Here is a 20,678-nt window from a genome sequence, read left to right as displayed (position 1 = left end):
GGAGACAATGCTAATTATTACCTGGCAGGGAGCCTGCAACAACAGGCAAACACTGCAGTACTGATAAACAGAGGTAGAGCCAGGGGAGGGAGGCAGGTGGAAAAGGCTTTGTGCTTTCCCTGCTCTGAGGGGATCCTCAGCATGGCCTGAAGGTCTGCATATAGGAGAAAACAGTGAACACAAAACAGCCAAATGATAAACAGGCACCAACAGCAAGAAGCCCAAGTTCCCTGAGATTGGAGGTTTGAGGATCTGGGGGATTTCACAGAAGAACTGGCCCAGGGCATTGCCATGGCACAGGGGCAGGGAAAATGTATTGGCCATGTGCAGCAGAGCAGTGAGAAAGCCCCTGGCCCAGGCAGCTGCTGCCATGTGGGCACAAGCTCTGCTGCCCAGGAGGGTCCCATGGTGCAGGGCTTTGCAGATGGACACATAGCAGTTGGAGCACATGAGGGTCAGGAATGAAAGCTCTGCTGTGATAAAGAACAAAAAGAAAAAGACCTGTGCAGCACATCCAGTGTAGGAGATGGTGCTGGTGTCCCAGAGGGAATTGTGCATGGCTCTGGGCACAGTGGTGCAGATGGAGCCCAGGTCAGGGAGGGCCAGGCTGAGCAGGAAGAAGAACATGGGCGTGTGCAGGTGGTGGCCGCAGGCTACGGCGCTGATGATGAGGCCGTTGCCCAGGAGGGCAGCCAGGGAGATGCCCAGCAAGAGGCAGAAGTGCAGGAGCTGCAGCTGCCCCGGCTCTGCCAATGCCAGCAGGAGGAAGTGGCTGATGCAGCTGCTGTTGGACATTGGCTGTGGCTGCACGTGGGCACCTGTTCATGGAGAAAAGGACAGTGAAGGGTTAGAGGAGATACCTGTAACCAAAATCAAAGCCAATTCCCACACACCCTCCTTTGTAACACCTCCTTTGTAACACACATGGACACGCTCTTCTGTTTCAAAGTTCTGATGTTTTCTTTTTAAGCTCCTTCCATGTACTTCCTGGTATTCCTGGATATCAGAAACCCTGAGCATTTCTGCTGCCCTCTGGTAGAACAGAGTGATTTTCCTGAGGCAAGATAATGAGTGGAGACTGGGGGCAGATGATCTGTCACTTCATTCTGTTTGCAGTTCCTCTGGGCTTTCACTTTGCTCAGCTGGAGGATGTTCACACTCCCACGTTCCTCTTACAAACCCCAGGTACTGTGAGAGCAGATGGATCCAGCAGAGCCCAGCTCCACTTTTGTAGCCAAGGACTCACGTTGCTCATTCCACCAACCCAGCAGCATTTTCAGTGTCACAACACCGCTGCCCATGGATCTTGTCACTCAGAGATGCTCCAGGACAGGTTTGCATGCTGGGGTGAAGCTCCCAGCCTGGACTGAAATGTCAGAGGGACTTGCAAGTGTCCTTCTGCTGGCATTGGCTGAAGGGAGATGCAGCTCCTTCCCTGGCTGCCCTGACAGCATTGCCCAGAGCCGGGCACTGGGGACAGCGTCACCCTGAGCCAGCTGTGCCCCTCCAGAGCCCCCAGGGCCGGGCAGCTGCTCCCAGCCCTGTGGTCTGCAGAGGGAACTGGGCCCGGGGCTGCAGAGCTGCCCCACGGCTCTGCTGCAGCTCTGCCTGCACAGGAGGGGCTGCACACCTTGGAGCCCCGGGCCTGAGGGCAGAGGCTTGGCTGGGGCACAGGAGGGAGGGGGCTTGTTCAGAGGGAGGGGCTGCACTGCAGGGGATCCTGTGCACATCTCTCAACTCTCCCTGCCACAGCATTGCTGGGTTCTGTTTTCTCTCCTTCCCTGATCTCTCTGCTTCCTGGAGATTTTCCTCCTGCAGGGGTTTCCCTGTGCCTGATCTCTCTGTGCCAGCACTCACAGAGCCCAAAGCTCTGTGCACTCTCCTTGGCCTGACAGAACCCTGCCTGTTTGCAGGGCACTGCCTGGGGGCAGCTTCTCTTTGCAGCTTGCAGAAAGGACAGCTCAGACTGAGCCTGATGGCTCCAGCAAAGCTGCTGCTGCTGCTGTCCATGGGCAGAGTGGCTGAAGGCACATTAGGGATCTCCTGTGAGCCTGCTGGTCACTAAAAGGAACAGTTTGGTGGTCTCAGGCACCACTTGCCAAAATTCATAACTAATAATTCATAATCATCCTTTAATATTTTTGTCCCCCCTCCCTGCCACTCTCTAGTAGTAGGAATCTGAAGACAAAGTCTTAAGAAATTGCCTCATTTTAATCAAAATCCTTGTCTTGGAAATATTCTATGACTGATCAGAAGCCCTCAGCATGTGAGAGCTTCATGAGCATTTCAGCTCCCCTGCAGCAGAAATCCTCAGAGATGCACTGCCAGAGTCTGCAGGCATTGGGATGTTGCAGCTTTAGGAGATCAGTGCAGGAGCTGCAGCTGCATTGTCCTGCAGCCAGAGGTTGCTGTGCCAAGGGCTGGCAGTGATTGTGCCCCAGGCACTTCCCAGCCCCTTCCCAGCCCTGCCTGCTTGAAGCTCTCTGTGCCTCTGTGCTGTGCCCGGGCTGGCTGCAGGCAGTGCCCCAGCCCTGCTGGGCTGTGCACAGGAGCTGCTCCTGCCCAGAGCTGTCTCTCTGCAGCTCTGCTGCCCTTGCCAGGAGCTGCCTCTGGGCCAGGAGCCCGGCCCAGCTCAGCAGCACAGACACAGCACAAGGACTTTAGGAGCCTCTGGGCCTTTGTGCTCAGGCCCTGAACATCAGGCCCTGAGAGGGAGCTGAAGAAGCCTCTCCAGAACTCCAAGTCACAATCCAAAGTTTCTTGGACTTTGAGTGGCTCCCACTGAGGGACACGACAGAGAAAGTGTCCCCAGGCCCCAGGCAGAGCAGAGAACTGGAGGCACTGATGGCAGCTGGGGACAAAGAGAAGCCAAGGCTTGGTGCCCTGGGGCACAGCAGGGTCTGTGCCAGCAAGGGCTGGGAGGAGACACCTTGTGCTGAGGCCCTGGGGCCTCCTGGCCCAGCCCCAGCCAGGCTGGGCACTGCCAGCCCCTTGTCCTGCCCTCTGCATCCCCCCCTAGCCCACATCCCAGTGGCCTCAAGGATCTGCTGCAAGGAGTCCCTGGGGAGCCTTGCTCAGCAATGGCCCTGGCGGCTCCTGAATGCTCCCTGCAGGGGCTGCAGCTTTTTCAAAGGACTTGGGGTTTTGCTTTGGCTTTGCAGTCTCTGAGAGTTTTGTGCAATCATAGCCTCCAATTACCTGCTGTAATTAGTCCCTGCAGAGGCTCTGTCAGTAACACCACTCAGTGGGGCTCATGAATGCTTCAAGGTACTTCAGTTCTTTTAAGGTACTTGGTGATTCCCTTTGGATACAGACTCTGGGAGAGCTTTGTGCAATCATGACCCCAATTATCTGCGTTAATTAGTCCCTTGAGGGCTTTGTACTGTCACTCAGTGGGGCTCATTAATGCTCTGAGACACTCAAGGTGTTGAAGGTACTTTGGATTTTCCTTTCCACACTGAGTGTCTGAGAGGTTTTTGTGCCATCCTGGCCACCAATTCTCTCCTCCGAGTAGTCCATGAGGAGCCTGTGTTGGACAGGGACCTCAGTGGGAACCATGAATGCCTGGAGACACTTTGGGTGTTTCCTCTGACTCTGACTCCAGGCAAGGTTTGTGCAATCTCCTCCCAGGCCCTGAGGTTCAAGGGCTCAGCTCCAAATGCACAGTGAGGCTCATGAGGATCAAGCAAGTCCTGACAAACCATGGCTCTGCCTTGATTTCCATCTGCTCTAGTGCAGTTCATCAGGAAGGTTTCTGTAGTGGTTTTGGTTCACCAATCTGAGATTTTTTGGCCAAAGCATCAATTAGTGTGGTGTGGTTGGGTAATTACAAGTGCACTCACTAGAATACATTTACTCATTTCCTGCTGTGAGATAGGATTAAGAGAAAGGCAAAGTAGGCTCAAAGCTTTAAAAGGGTATAAAGAAAAGTTTGTCAATAGTAACTAAGAGTAATAAGAATTCAGAACACTTCTCCTCTCCCTACAACCTTTTCTTTCTTACTGGCAATGAAAAGACACAAAACCTAAAATTTTCAGTCAGTTTACCACCTCTAGAATAGTCTTTCTTCAGTTCACTTAGGGAGAGGAGTCTCCCTTTTATGCTGTGGAGACTTCTCTATAAGAAAACAGTTCTCTCGTGGCTCTCAATTCCCATGAAGAGCAGCTGCCCTGAAAATCTGCAATTGTGAATCCCTTCAATTTTTTCACAGCTTTTCCCAAAGCTGTGTTTATGGGTCATGTGAACTTATGGGGTATTAGTTTAAAGATTAGCTGTTTAAGAGCAAAGCTTCTCTTCATCTATTTCTGAAATCATCTTCATCTCTGAAAATAGAGATCCTCTTCTCCTGTGAGGGCACAGGGTCTCATCACTCTTTTCTCTTTCTCTGTTAAGCTTCTCATGGGATCACAGCTACTTCAACATTTGCTTACTTTAGTATGGAAGCCTTTGCTGAACAAGTCATCTCTCCATACTTTTCAATGTGTCATAGGGAATAAGAGAGTCTGATGCATCAATTACATCCTTCTCCATTGCTTTACAAGAGGATTTCAGCCCCAAGATCAAGGCATCTCCTCATCCCTCCCATCCAGGACTCAGCTTGCACTTCACTGACCTCTGTGTCTTCATGTTGCTCCTCTATGTGCCTGCACTTGGTCCTTTTCTCTCACTGGAGGGAGGATGGAAGCACTGAAAGAGTTCATATCTCACCCGGGGCCTGCAGATGGTTCCATGACCCCGGCCGGGCTCGGTGCTTGCAGCCGGAGCTGTTTTATGATGGAGGTTTCTGCAGCGGCTGCACTGGGGCTGTGTCAGGATCGGCCACACTGGGGCAGGGCCAGGATCTCAGCAGCCAGGCCAGAGCACAGCAGCAGCACGGCCGGGCCAGGGCTTGCAGCTGAACCCCAAGGGTGGCAGAATCTTGGCCGAGCTGGCCCGGCCCGGGGCTGCTCCTGGGGCCCAGTGGATCCTGGCTGGGCCCGGGCTGGCGGCGGGGCAGGGCTCAGCAGTGCCCAGATGTTCCCAACTGCAGCCATGGCCCGGCCCGGCCTCGGCCCCGCGGCCTCCCCTGCCCTGCCCGGCAGCCGATGGGACCTGGCGGGGTCCCTGGGAAGGGGCCCGGCCCCAAGGCAGGACCCACCCAGCCCGGCCTGGCTGAGACGGGGGCCGGGCCAGCCTTGTTACCTCTTTGCCAGCCAGAAGGGAAAGAGACGCTCCCAGGCTTTCTCATCTTTAACATGTGTCTTCACAGAGCCATATAAGCTGATTACTCATTGGTTTTGTGTCAGATACAGAGGAAACTGGTAGTGGCTTCTCTTAGAACATCACTTCCGTGATGCGAAACCACCACAACAGCACAGAGCGCAGAGCTGCTTTGTCCATATGTAGAGCTCATGTGCCTAAGGCCTCAAAACCCCTCCTTCTGAGGTCTCTGGCCCTCTCCAAGGTCTCTGGGCCCTCTCCAAGGTGTTTTCAATTGAAAACATTCAGCTCAGAGTCTAAGAAAATCAGTAGAGGACAGGGCCAGCCTGACCTGTCTGTCCTGGCTACTTTTGTCTGGGAGCATTCCTTGGATATACAGAATTTGGGAGGCCAAATGCTAATTTTGGCCATGGTCCCTGGACAAGAATGCCGGTTCTTTTCCATAGGAACGAAGGAACAGAGCCTCAGTGTTTCAGGGGCAGATGAGACTTGACCACCAGAGGCCAAGGCCAGCCAGAGCTGGCAGATTTTGTTCTGAGAGATACCCTTGCATATAGGAAATTTTTAGGGAGAGTACCAATTTTGGCAATGGATGCCAGAAAAGAGGAATGGTTCTTTTCCATAGCAAGGAAAACACAGAGTCCCAGTGCTCCAGGAGCTGATGAGAGGCAGCCCTTGACATCCCAACATCAGCCAGACCTGTCAGGGAGCCCCTGGGAGGCCAAGCCAGCCAGACCTGTTCCATGTTCCCTGGCTTCCATGGGGCCCCACAGTGTCCCAATGGTCCCTTGCTTCCCTGAGGCCCTGAGGTGTCATAATGCCCCCTTAGTGACACAAGGCCCTGAAGGGTCCCAATGGTCTCCATGGTTCCATCAGGCCCCACAGATTCATAAGGGTGTCTGGGTTCCAGGAAGCCCCTCTGTGTCACCACGGCCCTTTGGTTCCATGGGCTCCACTGCTGCCACAATGATCCCCTTGGTTCCATGAGGTCCCCACAGTGTCCCAGTGATCTCCATGGGAAGGAAAGAACCCAGCCCCAGTGTTACAGGGGCAGTCACCAGAGGCCAAGGCCAGCCAGACTTGATGAAAATGGCAGATTTTGCCTGGGAGCACCCTTGGATATACAGAATTTTAGAGGTGAGATTTGAGACATGGACATCTGGAGGAGTAGCACAGTTCTTATCCATATGAAGGAAAGCACAGAACACTGGTGGTGTTTCAGGGGTAGATGAAACATGGCCATCAGAGGCCTAGGCCAGCCAGACCTCTCTGTCCTGGCAGCTTTTGTCTGAAAGCATCCCTTGGATATAGGGAATTTGGGAGGTGGAAGCCCAATTTCAGCCATTTCTGTGTAGATAAGAAGGACGGTTCTTTTCCATAGGAAGGAAAGCACAGAGCCCAAGTGTTCCAAAGGGAGAAGAGGCGAGAGGTGGCTCCTGGGAGGCTCAGCCAACCAGACCTGTTTGTCCTGGCTGCTTTTGTCATGGAGGAATCCTTGGATATATGGAATCTGGGAGGAGGAATCTCAATTTTGGCCACGGACACCTTGAGAAGGACAGTTCTTTTGATTTCATGAGGTCCCCACAGTGTCCCAGTGATCTCCATGGGAAGGAAAGATCCCAGCCCCAGTGTTGCAGGGGCAGTCACCAGAGGCCAAGGCCAGCCAGACTTGACAGTACTGGCAGATTTTGCCTGGGAGCAATCCTTGGATATGCAGAATTTTAGAGGTGGAGTCCCAATTTCAAACATGGACACCTGGAGAAGAAGGACACTTCTTTTCCATAGGAAGGAAAGCACGGAACACCGGTGTTTGAGGGGCAGATGAAAGGTGGCCACCAGAAGCCTAGGCCAGCCAGACCTTTTTGTCCTGGCAGCTTTTGTCTGAAAGCAACCCTTAGATATAGGGAATTTGGGAGGTGGAATCCCATTTTTGGTCATTTCTGCACAGATAAGAAGGACTGTTCATTGCCATAGGAAGGAAAACACTGTGACCTAGTGTTTGGAAAGCAGGTGAGAGGCAGCTCCCAAGAGGCCAAGGGCAGCCAGACCTGTCTGTCCTGGCAGTTTTAACTTGGGAGCAATCCTTGGATGTACAGAGTTTTGGAGGTGGAAGGTCAGATTTGGCCATGGGCACCTGGGCAAGGTGGATGATTTTTTCCTATAGGAAAGAAAAGTGAAAAGTCCAAGTGTTTTGGAAGAAGATGAGGGGTGGCCAACCTTAGGCCAAGGGCAGCCAGATCTGCTCTCCTGGCACCTTTCATCTAGGGGCTATCCTTGGACATAGGGCATTTTGGAGGCGGAACATCAATTTTGGCCATGAGCACCTGGACAGGAAGAAGAGTTCTTTTTATTGGGAAGGAAAGCACTGGGCCCCAGTATTTCAGAGGCAGATGAGTGACAACCCTCAGGAAGCCAAGGCCAGCCAGACTTGTCAGTCCTGGCAGCTTTTGTCTGGGAGCTATCCTTGGATATAGGGAATGCTGGAGGCAGAGTCCCAATTTTGGCCATGGGTGCCTGATCGAGATGGATGGGTTTTTTTCCCCTAAGAAAGAAAAGCACATGGGCCCAGTGTTTCAAAGGCAGATGAGGGGTGGCCCCTGGGTGGCCAAGGCAGGCAGACCTGTCTCTTCTGGCAGATTTCATCTGGAAACAATCTGTGCATAGAAGGAAATTTGGAGGAGGAATTCCAATTTTGGCCATGGTCCCCTGGAGGAGAAGGACAGTCCTCTCCCATAGGAAGGAAAGCACAGAGCCCCAGTGCTTCAGGGGAAGATGAGAAGCAGCCCTCGACATGCCAAGGTCAGCCAGACCTGTCAGGTGATTGCCAGGAGGCCCAGCCAGACAGACCTGTTCCATATTCCCTTGGTTTCATGGGACCCCACAGTGTCACAATGGTCTCCTTGGTTCCATGAGGCCTTGGAGTGTCACAATGGCCCCGTGCTTCCATAAGGTCTTGCAATGTCACAATGGCTTCATGGTTCCACAAAGCCCTGATGTGTTACCATGCCCCTCGGCTCCATGTGCCCTCACTGTGTCACAGTGGCTCCTCTGTGGCACTCTGGGGTGCACAAGGTCACCATGGACCCTTAGTTCCTTGGGCCCCTGAGTTTCACAATGATCTCCTTGATTCCATGAGGCCCCACAGTGTCACAATGGCCCCTTGGTTCCATGGGCCCCAACAGTGGCACAATGGCTCCTTGGTTCCATGGGCCCCAACAGTGGCACAATGATCCCCTTGGTTCCACAACTTCCCACAGTGTCACACTGGCCCCTTGGTTCCATGAGGATATGGAGTGTCACACAGGTTTTTGACATTTGTCCTTGCCGTCCCTCACATCCCACTGCCCCACAAAGAGCCCCGAGGCAGCTGTGAGGGACAGGCCCTGCTGGCCCAGGCTGGGCTCAGGCCTTGGCCTTTCTGCTTCCCCCAGCCAGCCCAGGCCTTGCTCAGCATTGCAGTTCCCTGCTCAGAGCCTTGGGCTCCCTGCAATCTTGGCCTCAAGGATCTGCTCTCAGCAGTCCCTGGGGAGTCTTTGGTAGTCCCTGCCCTCAGTGGGGCCCAGTGATGCTCCAAGGGACTTTGAGTTTTGCTTCTGACTCCTTGAGCAGCTTCTTCAACCTTCTCTCAGTGCTTGAGGGTCCTGGACTCAGCCACAAATCCTCTGTGGGGATCATGAAAATACAGAAAGCCCTCAGAGGCTCTTTTCCTTCCCTTCCCTCCCTTCCTTCCTTCCTTCCTTCCTTCCTTCCTTCCTTCCTTCCTTCCTTCCTTCCTTCCTTCCTTCCTTCCTTCCTTCCTTCCTTCCTTCCTTCCTTCCTTCCTTCCTTCCTTCCTTCCTTCCTTCCTTCCTTCCTTCCTTCCTTCCTTCCTTCCTTTTCAAGTCTCCAGGGCTGATTGGAGTCAGTTTGGAGTTCTCTTAAGGAGGAAGATTTCAAAATGCACCTCATAATTTTTTTCTTTCATCAAGAGAGTATTTTTTTATTTTCCAGTTCAGAGAAGAGCTGATGGAAGAATTCCCCAGGTGATCTTGATGCTGAATGTCTCCTTAGGAGGTCTGGGCACAGAGAAGAATGAGGCCCTTGAGGGCTGACCCTGTTTGGACAAGCTGCTCCTCACCCCCACCCTCACCGTGTCTGACATGGCCCACCTGGGACTGGCACCCCTGTGGCCTGCAGCAGAACCTTGTCCCCTGAACTCTGCAGCTCCATGACCCAGCCCATTGCACCATGTCCCACCTACTCTCCTCAGGGCTCTGCCTGCACACAGGCCCAGGAGAAGTTTTCCTGTTGGGAAGGAAAGAATGGAAAAGCATGAACAGGTTTCCCAAAGAACAAACCCCACCCAGGAACCACCTGCTCAGTCCAGGCTGCCTGGAATGGTGTCACCTTTCTAGAAGGGACAGGGTGAGCAGAAGTGATCTCTGGAAGCAGAATTCTCTGACTCTTGCCAGCTGAATTCTCTGTCCCTGTCCTTTCCCTGGATCTCTGTTGCAGATGGAAGCTGCTGGTGCCATCCTCACCTTTAACCTCTCTTTTGAATGCAAACAGATGTTCCCAGGTGTGTTAAGCAGGATCTTCTCAATGTTTCTACAAAACTTTTGTACTTTTCATGGAATGAAGGGGCCATTTTGGGGTGACGTGGAAGCAAGGAGTCAATTGGGACCCTGGGGTCCCATGGAACCAAGGGGCCGTGGTGATACAGCAGGGCCACGTGGATCCAGTGGTCCATTGTGACACTGTGGATCCAAGGAGACCATGGAGACACCCCCAGAGCCTCATGGAACCAAGGAGTCCATGGTGACCCAGCGGGGCTGCATGGAGCCAATGGTCCATGGTGACAGTGCTCATCCAAGAAGTCCATTGCGACACTGTGGAAGCTCATGGAGCAAGGGAGGCCATTGTGACACTGAAGAACTTCATGGCACCAAATATCCATGGTGACACAGCAGGGCATCATGGGAACCAAGGAACCACTGTTGGCATAGGGAAACTCATGGAACCAGGGGCCCTTGTGGCACTGCAGAACCAACAGAGCTGCTGGACCTTGTCCCCTGGCCCTGCACAGCTCCTTGGGAGGCACAGCAGGAGCAGCACCCTGGGAGCCTCAGGAATGCCCCTCTAGGATCCACGTCACACTGCCAGGGGCTGGAATTCCAGCTCCTAGCCAGGAAAAGATGGTCCTGCTCTTGAAGGCAAAGCTTTTAAGAAGGAGCCAAAAGCCAAGTGGAGCAAGTTCTTACAGTGACATTTCACTGACAGCCTTCATAACTTCACTCATGGTTGTTGTAGCTCCTGCATTGGGAATTAAATCAGGGGAGCGTCTTTGGTGGGAGCTGCCCTGGATCAAGAAAGACACTGAGAAAGAAACTGAGCAGGCAGAGAAAGGCAGGAGAGAAAGGAGGACACAAACACAATCAACTGAGAAGGTGGTACTCTGAAAACAGAAGTAGAACTGATTGAAAATGAATGGGATAGAAAGAAATAATTTTGTAATTTGATTTCCTATCAAAACACAATCTCCTCCCTTTCTCACAAACCTCCTCCCAGTGTCATTCAGCAGGGCTGTCAGAAAGTTCTTTGTTGTGACTGGATATTCCAGGTTGCAGCCACAGGGAAAGAGGGAATGGGGATTTTCCTGCTCCTGGGGAGTTTGACATCATCAGCTGAGGAGAGAAGGAGGCACCAGAAGAAAACGGCAGCTGGGCTTCATCATCCCACAGACAAGAGGGAGGGGAAAAACAAGAGGAGGATGAGGTGCAGGACAAAGAAGAGGAAGAGGATGAGAAGGAAGAGGAGGCCATGGATGAGGAGGAGGAGAAAGATGAGGAAGATGAGGAAGACAAGGAGGAGGGGGAGGAAGGGGATGAAGAAGAGGAGGAGGAAGATGAGCAGGTGGAGAGGGAGGAGGAAGATAAGGACGAGGATGAGGAGGAGGACCACAAGGAGGACGAGGAGGACAAGGAGGAAAACAAGGAAGTGGAGGAGGAGGAGGACGAAGACGTGGATGGGGGAGAAGGAGAAGGAGGAGGAGGAGGAGGAGGAAGAGGACGAGGATGTGGAGGAGGAGGAGGCAGAAAAGGAGGAGAAGGGTGAGGATGAGGAGGACAAGGACAAGGACGTGCAGGAGGAGGAGAATGAGGGTGAGGACGAGGAGGACAAGGACGGGGAGGAAGGCGAGGAGGAGAAGGAGAAAGAGTAGGAGGAGTACAAGGACATGGAGGAGGCAGAGGAAGACATGGAGGAGGAGGACAAGGATGATGAGGAGGAGGTGGAAGAGGAGGAGGAGGGTGAGCTGAATGAGGAAGACGTGGATGAGGAGAAGGAATAGAGCACGTCAACAAGGACAAGGAGGAGGAGGAGAAGGAGAAGGAGGAGGATGAAGACATGGGGGAGGTGGAGGAGGACGAGGAGGAGGAGGCAGAGAAGGACAAGGAGTATGACGTGGAGGAGAAGGACACAGAGGAGGAGAAGGAGGAGGAAGAGGAAGAGGAGGAGGAGTGGGTACAGGATAGGGAGGACAAGTAAGAGGAGGATGAGGACGAGGACAAGGACAAGGAGGCAGACAAAGAGGAGGAGGAGGGGGAGGGGGCGGAGGGGAAGGGGGAGGACGAGGACATGGAGGATGCCCATGAGGAGGAGGAGGACTATGAAGAGGAGGGGGAGGAGGAGGAAGAGGACATGGAGGAGGCAGAGGAGAATGAGGAGGAGGACAAGGACGAGGAGGAGGACGAGGACAAGAACGAGGACATGGAGGAAGTAGAGTAGGAGGAAGCCCTGGACGAGGAGGACCATGAGGAGGAGTATGAGGAGGAGGAGGAGGACAGGGTGTAGAAGGATGAGGAGGAGGAGGACAACAAAGAGGAGGAGGACAAGGAAGAGGAAGAGGAGCAGGAGCAGCAGAATCCTGCCGCTCGCACTGCCCGCACAGTGATTCTGCAGCACCCCCTGCCCCACAAGCATTGCCTGAAATAAATAGGGCAGGAGATCTTTCTCCTTTTAATGCCTTTATTAAAAATCAGCTCGGGTGGGAAAAACCGACAGGTCGCACTCACACCGCTGCTGCTTCCAGAAGTGGCACAGAGGAGGAGTGCAGCTTTGTCTACTGATTTGCAGGCAGTGCTGGGGCTTCTGTCCTCACGAGAGCATCAAAAGATTCCCACTTTTTTGGTTTGACATTCGGAGTCCTCTTTCCAGCCAACATCTTTAGGTTAGGGTGAAAGGTAAAAAGGGTCTCAGCAGATACTGGATTCTGTTCCTCATGTCTAGAGATCACTTTGATCCCTTAATTCCGTGTTGGCTCGTTGTATTTAGGGCTTTTTGCTAGATTTGGTGAGGGGTTTCTTCATTTGCATGCCAACCCCGATGTCCCCTCCTCTTCACCATCCCGGGTGTCATTGTCCAGGAAGCAGCAGGGTGTTACTCGACAAAAAGGGGAATTCTCAGCCATCAACAACAGGTAGTTAATGAAAAACTATTAACAATAGGTTAACTATTAACAACAATAAACAGTTAGAACTCCACCTTGGCAGCAATTGGCCCAACCTGGGAACTCTGCAACCTTTTAAAAATGGCAACTTTTCTACTCATAACAGTCCCCCCTCTTTTTCTTTGACCGGGCTTAAACTTAAGCTCACATCAACTTGCAATTTCTGACTCATAAGCATAGAATTTCTTTAATTTTTTTTTATTGATTATAAATTTCTTGAGCACTCTGGTAATCATGGTTAATTAACTTTATTACTTTTTCTGGTTTCTTTAGGTTAATTTCTTCAGAGATCTCTAGGTTGGCCTGCACAGCAGATGTTACCAATTTCATTAAGCAGGGAAGTTAGCATAGTAAAAAGAGCAAACCAGCAAGTGTACACACAGTGAAGAAAGTTACTTTTTTCCACCAATTTCCTTTGAAAGCCCATAGGTTATCCTCCCAACTGGAATCAAGTGCAGGAGTCTGTTCTTGGTTACTTACATATGCTAGGTTTTTTTATTTCGTTTGAGATGTTTCTAATGATTGCACTCTTTAATACTGCCTGAAGCCTGATGATTCTGTTTAACTTGGATATTGGGGTCCGATAACCCCAGGACCCATCTTGAGCCCAGGTGGCTGGGCCATAAGTCTTGATAATTTTTCTTGGGGTCCAAACCTGGCTCTTACAATTCTGGATTCTTCCAATTTCTATTGCGCTTCACCTCCTTTGTTTGGTTTTTCTTAAATCATTGTATATAGGAACTCCTCAACTTGATCCAGATTCTTTGGGTAATCAAAAGAAAGCTGGTTTTATCATTCTAATGGTGCAACTGCCAGACCAGTCTCCTGGCAATTTAGTGTATGCTGTAGTACCACAGATCCAAAACAGGTGTTTAGGGCCCCCCCCAAAATGTGTTCCTAGTTTTTGTTGGGCATTCCCAATATTTAGAAATTTCTTTCATTCCCCAAAAGGGGTTTATCTCTTTTTCAGCACACTCATAAAGTTCATATTCTTCATGGTGGATGCATTTGTTCTCTTCTTTTTCCTCAACAGACCAAAATCAATTTGGATCTCTTGGGATCCACTGGGTAGCAGAGTTCTTTACTGCTAAATACCTTTTACAAACCATTCTTCTTACTCACGTACTGTACCCCTTCCCTTTTCTTAAAATACCTTTTTCTTTTATTATTCTTGCTTTCAGATTTCATTGTTGTTTTCCCTTCACCTCTGTAACGCTAAATTCTGGCTTATTCTGTATCCAATTTAAGATTTCCAATAGCCCTAGACTAATCCCTTCCCATGGCCAAATTTCAGTCATCTGGGTACTTCCACAAACCCAACAATTAGTTAGATTCAATTTGTGGCTGATTTTTTAAACTGAATCTATGAATAGATTCTTACCTCAGGGTATCTCTAAATGGTCTTGTTCTCTTATTGCTTTTACTATCTCTTTCTCTTTGATCAGATCTACCAGGCTTGCTTCAGTTGCATCCCATTCAAAGCATAACCAGGCTTCTCCTACAGGGCACTCTGCCAGGAGTTGCTGCCTAAAAGTGTCAGTATTCCAGGCCATCCAATACATTTGCTCATCCTCTTGACAAAGGACCAATTGGGAGGGGTTAACACAATTAGGGTTAGAATTGGTGTGGACTCTCTGGACTCAAGGAGCTTACTTCTTCCTCCTCATAGAGGTGCTGGTAGCACTCACTGCACGGCTCTCCTGGGCTCCCCAGATCACCACCAGCAATGAAAGCCATCATTACTACCCTTCCCAAGAGTCCAGTATGGGTCATCTTGCATGACCTGCCCACCCGGCCTTGCCTCTTGGGGAACTTTACTGAGAAGAAGCTTCCAATCTCTTTAGAGTCTCTTTTACCCGCTTCTCTGGTTAAACTTCTCTTGGTCTGTTCTCTACTAATTTTGGTTTCTCTTAGGGGAGTGCTCTGTAGAGGATTAACCTGGAGTCTTTGGAACTAAAATGGGGCAACTTCAACAGAATTACTTATTTACAGTCTTAAACTTTTTACAAACTTATTTTACACACAGAACTGTCTTGAAACATTTTAAGCTATGTTATGGCTCTGATACCAATTCTTTTCCTATACAGTTCAGTCTTTTTGACTCCTCTTTCTGAGAGTCAACTTTTAAGTCTTTTGGTCCTTTTATAACAGTATACTCAGGTGAATTAACTTGTGATGTGGTTGACTCTTGTCCAGTGCCCAGAGGTGAGAGTGGTGTGGAATCTGGTCCAATGCCAGAGGAGGAAGCTCCTGTCGAATCTGGTCCCGTACCTGGGGGTGAGACTGGCCCTTTTATTCTTGTAATGTGAGTCCAACCTTTTTCTCTGGTCCACACAGCCGAATTAGTGATGAGGAGTACATGAAAGGGGCCTTCAAATTTAGGCATTAATGGTCCCGTATTCCATGATTTTATCAAAACCCAATCTCCTGGGTTAATGTTATGAATTTTTGTGTCAAGAGGGGAAGTTTTGGGAAGCTATCGTCTTTTTCTAAGTCCTTCCAGAGTTCTTCTAATGATCTCTAAATACTTTTTGGTAGCCTCTTCTCCTTCCAGATAGTCTCCTGTGCTATAGGGTGTTAACAAGAATGGCAGTCCAAACACCATTTCATAAGGTGAAATCCTTATGTCAGACCAAGGTCTTGTTCTGATGCGCAAAAGCGCTAGGGGCAAACACTTTAGCCAGTTCATTTTTGTTTCTTCGATCAATTTAGTTAATACCTTTTTGAGAGGTTTGTTCATCCACTCCACCCTCCCACAACTCTGGGGGTGCCACAGACTTTGTAATCTCCATTTTATTCCTAAAGCTCCAATTATATTTTGCAATGTTTGGGCCACAAAATGTGGACCTCAGTCTGAGTCTATGGTGTTCACCATTCCATATCTGGGGATAATGTTTTCCAGGATTACTCTTGCTGCTGTTTCCCTTTTAGCTGGGAATGCTTCCACCCAATGGGTGAGATGATCCACTATAACCAGTAAGTGTTTGTATCTTTGCACTGGGGGCATCTCAGTGAAATCTATCTGTATGCCCTAGAAAGGTCTTAGAGTTAATTCCTTCCCTCCGGGTGCTACCTTTCTCATAACCTTCTGGTTTACTTTTTGACAAATTAAACACCCTTTTGTAATTGCTTTTGCTAGGTCATATATGCACAGACTTATGCATAGGTTATTTCTTAGGAAATGATCACATAATCCTTGGACTCCCCAGTGGGTTAATTTATGTAGTTCTGTTAGCACTGTCTGAGCAAGTGCTTTGTTTAAAAACACCCGTCCATCTGAGGTTAACCACTCCCCTCGTTGCCCTTGGTGTAACTTTAAATCTTTTATAGCCTTCAATTCTTTTTCACTAAATATGGGTTCCTCTCTTCTTTCTCCCTCCTCAGGTGTGGTTTCTGCTTTAAAAACTTTCACTGGATCCCCTGGTTCTAAAGCTGCTTCCCTTGCTATCCAATCAGCCAGTCGGTTTCCGCTAACTTCAAGGTTATCTCCTTTTTGGTGCCCTTTCATATGGACCACCGCTATTTCTGTTGGTTTCTGTAGAGATTCTAATATGGACCTGACCAGGTTCTCATGGGCTAAGCTTTTTCCTTTTGAGCTTAGATATCCACACTCCTCCCGTATTTTCCCAAATGTGTGAACTATCCCAAATGCATCTTGGGAGTCTGTATAAATGGTTCCCCGGTCTCCCTCCAGTAAGTCTAATCCTCTTTTCAGGGCATATATTTCACAACTTTGGGCTGACCAGTTTGGGGGTAGTTTCTCTTTTTCATCAATTTGTAAAGTTTCTCCATCTATGATGGCATAATCTGAAGTTATTTTTCCATCTACTGCTCTCAAAGAGCCATCTATGAACAAGATTCTTCCAGTTGCTAGAGGCTGATCTTTTAAATCCTCTCTTACTTTTGTTTGGAGGTTAATCAATTCAATCATGTTCTAAATTCTCTATAGGCTCTCCCATAAAGAATTGTGCTGGATTTAGGGCATTTGATGTGAATTCTAAATCATCTGTGTTCATTAGTATTATTTCATATTTTAATATTCTTGCATCAGTTAGCCACTACTGAGTCCTCTGGCTCAGCACTGTTTTAAGATTGTGAGGAGTATGTACTTTGATTTTCCCATGTCAGGTAAATTTTTGGCTCTCTTCTATCAGGATAGCAGTAGCTGTTTGTATACAAACTGGCCAGCCTCTAGCCACTGGATCTAACAATTTGGAGATGTAAGCCACGGGTTTTCTGCAGCCTCCCCACTCTTGAGTTAGTACACCATAGGCTATACCCCCTTCAGCACTCACAAAAAGATCAAAGCTCTTCCTGAGGTCTGGTAAGCTTAGGACCGGGGCAGAAGACAACTTGTCTTTTAGGCTCTCCAGTTGTTGATCATCTTCTGCTGTCCAAATTATGGGATCTGGAGCTACTAACTTATTGCATAAAAATTTTACACTTTGTGTGAATAGATCCAACCATAACTTACAATATCTGAACAGGCCCAGGAGCTTTCTCACATCCCTTTTTGTTTTTGGATCTGGGAGAGATAAAATACCTGAAATTCTGTCAGGGCTTAACTTCTTCTATCCCTCTCCTATTATGTGCCCAAGGTATGTTACTTCTGATTGTACAAACTGTAGCTTCTCTTGAGAAAGCTTTAGTCCTTTCTCCCCCAGAAAATTCAAAAGCTTAATGCTAGTTGTTCTGACTTGATCTTTTCTCTTCCCTGACACCATCAGGTCATCAACAGACTGCAGGATCTGTACTTCCTCTTCAGGGACAAACTGTTCCAACAAACCCTCCAAGGCTTGTCCAAAGAGGTTGGGGGATTCCGTGAACCCTTGTGGCAATTGGGTCCACCTTAGCTGTTATCTCCTTTTTGTACTTGGGTCCTATCATTCAAAGGCAAACCAATCTCTACATTCTGTTGCCAGAGGACACGCCCAGAAAGCGTCCTTCAAATCTCTAACAGTGAACCAAGCATGTTCTCTTGGAATTCAGCTTAGGAGACTATACGGGTTGGGCACAACTGGATGTCTAGCAATGGTCCTTTTGTTGACCTCCCTCAGATCTTGTACCAACCTGTATTTCCCTTCAGCTTTCTTCACTGCCATTATAGGGGTATTGTGTGGTGACATACAGGGTTCCCAAATTCCCTCTTGCAACAGTTGTTCAATAACTATGGCAAGCCCCTTCTTTCCTTCTAGGGAAATTGGATACTGTTTAACCCATATGGGTGATGCACCATCTTGCATTTTTATTGTTAGCGGCGGGATGTCCAACAGGCCCCGTTTTCCCCCTTCAGCCCATACCTTGGGGTTTATCTCTGTGACATCCCCTTGGGATAACTTCATTATCTGGACCACCATCCTCCCTTCTCTTGGGACAATCCCAATCCCCAAATGAACCTGTAGATCTCTTCTTAACAAACTTTTTTCTAGTTTAGGCAGGTAAATAAAATTAGCTTTACACTGTCTTGAGTTTCTGATTATTTTTACATCTTCAATCACTGAGGCTCTAAATGGTTTCCCTTCAGCCCCTAATACCTCTCAAAATTTTTTCCCAATTTCCATACCTTCTGGTACTTTGTTGAGACAGGACTTATCTGCTCCTGTATCAACCAAAAATACAAATTTCTCATTTAGGGGTCCCACCTCAAAGTTTACCAAGGGCTCTTCTAGATGTTGCATTGGGTCTTCTAAAGTGTAAAGCCCTTGACACTCCTAATTGTCACCTCTAAGAATCTTCTCTAAGGCTTCTTGTTCCCTGGCTATTGCCTCATCGAGACGGAGCTTTTTACAAAGCCTCCTAACGTGTCCAGTCTCTCTGCAACAATAGCAGCATGTTTCACTCAAAGGGACTTGAGGTCTCTCCATCCCTCTTGTACCTGACAGTACTGGCCTATCCTTGCCTGCTCCTGGTGGTGGACCTGCCCACTCTTTTGTTACCTTGGACTGTGGGATAGAATTGCTTGCCCCCACACTTTCTCTAGCTACCGCAACCATGATGCTGGCCTTGGCCTTTGCTCTTTTTTCTTCCCTCCTTAAATACAGCTTCAATACTTCTCTCAATAACTCATTAATGTCCTTCTCTTGCCAATCTTCAATCTTTTCCAGTTTTCTCCGTATATCAGGTCAAGATTTAGTAACAAATTGGACCTTTAGTAGCACTGACTTTCTGTGGTGTCTGGGTCTATTTTGGAGTACAATTGGAAGTTCTGCTTTAGGCAACTAAGCCAAGTAGCAGGAGCTTCATCCTTCTCTTGTGCACCCTCAAATGCCAATTTGGTATTAGTTCCTTTGGGAACTGATTCTCTGATCCCCCGAATTATCAAAGACCTATATTCTATCATGGCCTTCCTCCCTTCCTCCTGATTAGGGTTCCAGCTGGGATCCGTTAGTGGCAATTTTTGTTCACTGATGGCACCTGGGGTCCTGGACGGTTATCATTTTCCCAAATTCTTATGCTAGCAGCTCTAATCATCCGGACATCTTCTGGGGAAAATAATATATTTAGAATGGAATTCATCTTCCCCCAAGTGTAGATATGTGGACCTAAGAATTGATCCACTTGGTTGGCAATGCCCACAGGGTCCTCAACTAAATGCCCTAACTCTTTCTTGAATCCTCTCACCTCTGAAGCGGTTAGAGGAGCATTCACAAAGCAAACACCTCCCGCTACTCCTGCCATAGGAACTTCTCTGAGGGGAAAAAGTCTCTCTACCTTGGAGGTCTTGGATCGGGTACTGCAGTATGGCCCATCCCCAGACACAAAATTACTCATTTGAGGGGTATTAGCATGTCCTGGGTTGACTATATGATGCTTTTATCCCCAGTCGTCTCATTCTGTCTATGTTGAATAATAAGTTTTGCACTTTGTGTTCCAGAGAGTGAAGGGGGGGAAGAGAAGAAGTGGCAGTTTTTTTCAGACACTGTACTCACTCCTCCACGTTCCTGCTCCTGGACTGTTGTTGTCTGCAGATGGACAGACAGCGGGACAGAGCTCTTTTTTGCTTTTAGTTAGTTTTAGGTAGCTGAGGCAAAGAAGTTCCCTGGACTCTTGGTTTTTTTCCCTTTTCCTTGGACCTCTTGAAACCTGCTCTGGACTGAACACCCAGGGGAGCATCGGCAGCTGCATCTGTGGCCTACTGGGCCGGGCCTGGCCTGCGACATTTCCAGCACTGGAGGGACTGATCAGAGACTGAGTGAGCTGAGCTGCAACCCAGGGAGGGACTTTCTCAGTTTGTCATCTCTTTTGGAGTGGCAAGGGATTTTATTGTTTGATACTGGTTAGGTTTTATTGTTTAATAAACAATTTTTTCCCACTTTTCTCCAAGGAGGTAATTTCTCCCGGACCAGCTGTGGGGAGGGGCCGATTGGATCTGTTTTCCTACCAGAGCTCCTTTGAGGGATTCTCTCACAAATTTGCTCTAAACCTGGAAAAGCATCAACCTGGACTTGCTGTAGGTCAACAGCTGTATCTGGTGATAAGAGGTTACCAGGTAAGGAGGCATTTGATTCCCAATTGGGGGGAGGTAAAGGGACAGCAATAGGAGGGGGAGAAGAGCCTGAGTGCTTGTTAAGTGGAGCTGGAGAAGGGGTGAAAAGTGCAACAGGTGGAGTAGGCACTTGTGGGGGTGTAGAAGGAACTGGAGGAGCCAAAGGGGGTGGTGAGGGAGTGGCTACTAGGGGAGATACCAGGTCTACCATAGGAGAAGCCAAAGAGGTAGAAGAAGGAGTTAGAGGAAGCAGTAATGGGATGGCAGCCGGGGGAAAAGCCGGATCTGCCATTTGAGGTGCCTGAGGAAGAGGATTATAAGTTGGAGCAGCACCAGGAGGCAAATAGTCTAGGGGGTCCCACCTGTTGTGTTGTGTTTTTTATTTGGCACATTTATTGTTTGATTTGTTGTTTAGTAGTCCTTTTGGGTTATTTCTCCCCCTGTTTTAGAGTGACCCCGACCTGCCTTTGTTATTTAATCGAGCCAGGTGTCAACTTATCTGTTGTT

General features: G+C 49.1%; 1 protein-coding gene across 6 annotated transcripts in view; it reads left to right on the top strand.

Annotated features, from left to right (window-relative positions):
• The window catches only part of LOC139604409 (acidic leucine-rich nuclear phosphoprotein 32 family member B-like), a 47,070-nt gene that overhangs the window by 11,691 nt on the left and 14,701 nt on the right, over nucleotides 1-20,678 (top strand). For 3 of the 6 annotated variants that reach the window (XR_011683962.1, XR_011683961.1, XR_011683960.1), the window contains exon 7: nucleotides 20,010-20,174. Coding sequence is in view for 1 of the 6 variants with exons in the window: in XM_071455573.1 (XP_071311674.1) it covers nucleotides 10,999-11,288; nucleotides 20,010-20,016 (297 nt within the window). In the remaining 5 variants the exon portion in view is untranslated. Of the gene's footprint in view, nucleotides 1-1,718; nucleotides 11,289-20,009; nucleotides 20,175-20,678 lie in introns of those variants that run through there. The other 3 variants (XR_011683963.1, XR_011683964.1, XM_071455573.1) reach the window with 3 other exon arrangements.

The sequence above is a fragment of the Agelaius tricolor genome, unplaced genomic scaffold (genome assembly GCF_023055355.1).
Source record: "Agelaius tricolor isolate 1412-34295 unplaced genomic scaffold, bAgeTri1.0.p SCAF_50, whole genome shotgun sequence".
Classification (NCBI taxonomy): domain Eukaryota; kingdom Metazoa; phylum Chordata; class Aves; order Passeriformes; family Icteridae; genus Agelaius; species Agelaius tricolor.
The sequence above is the reverse complement of the archived record's forward strand: the minus strand, read 5'-3'. Positions and strand labels throughout refer to the sequence as shown.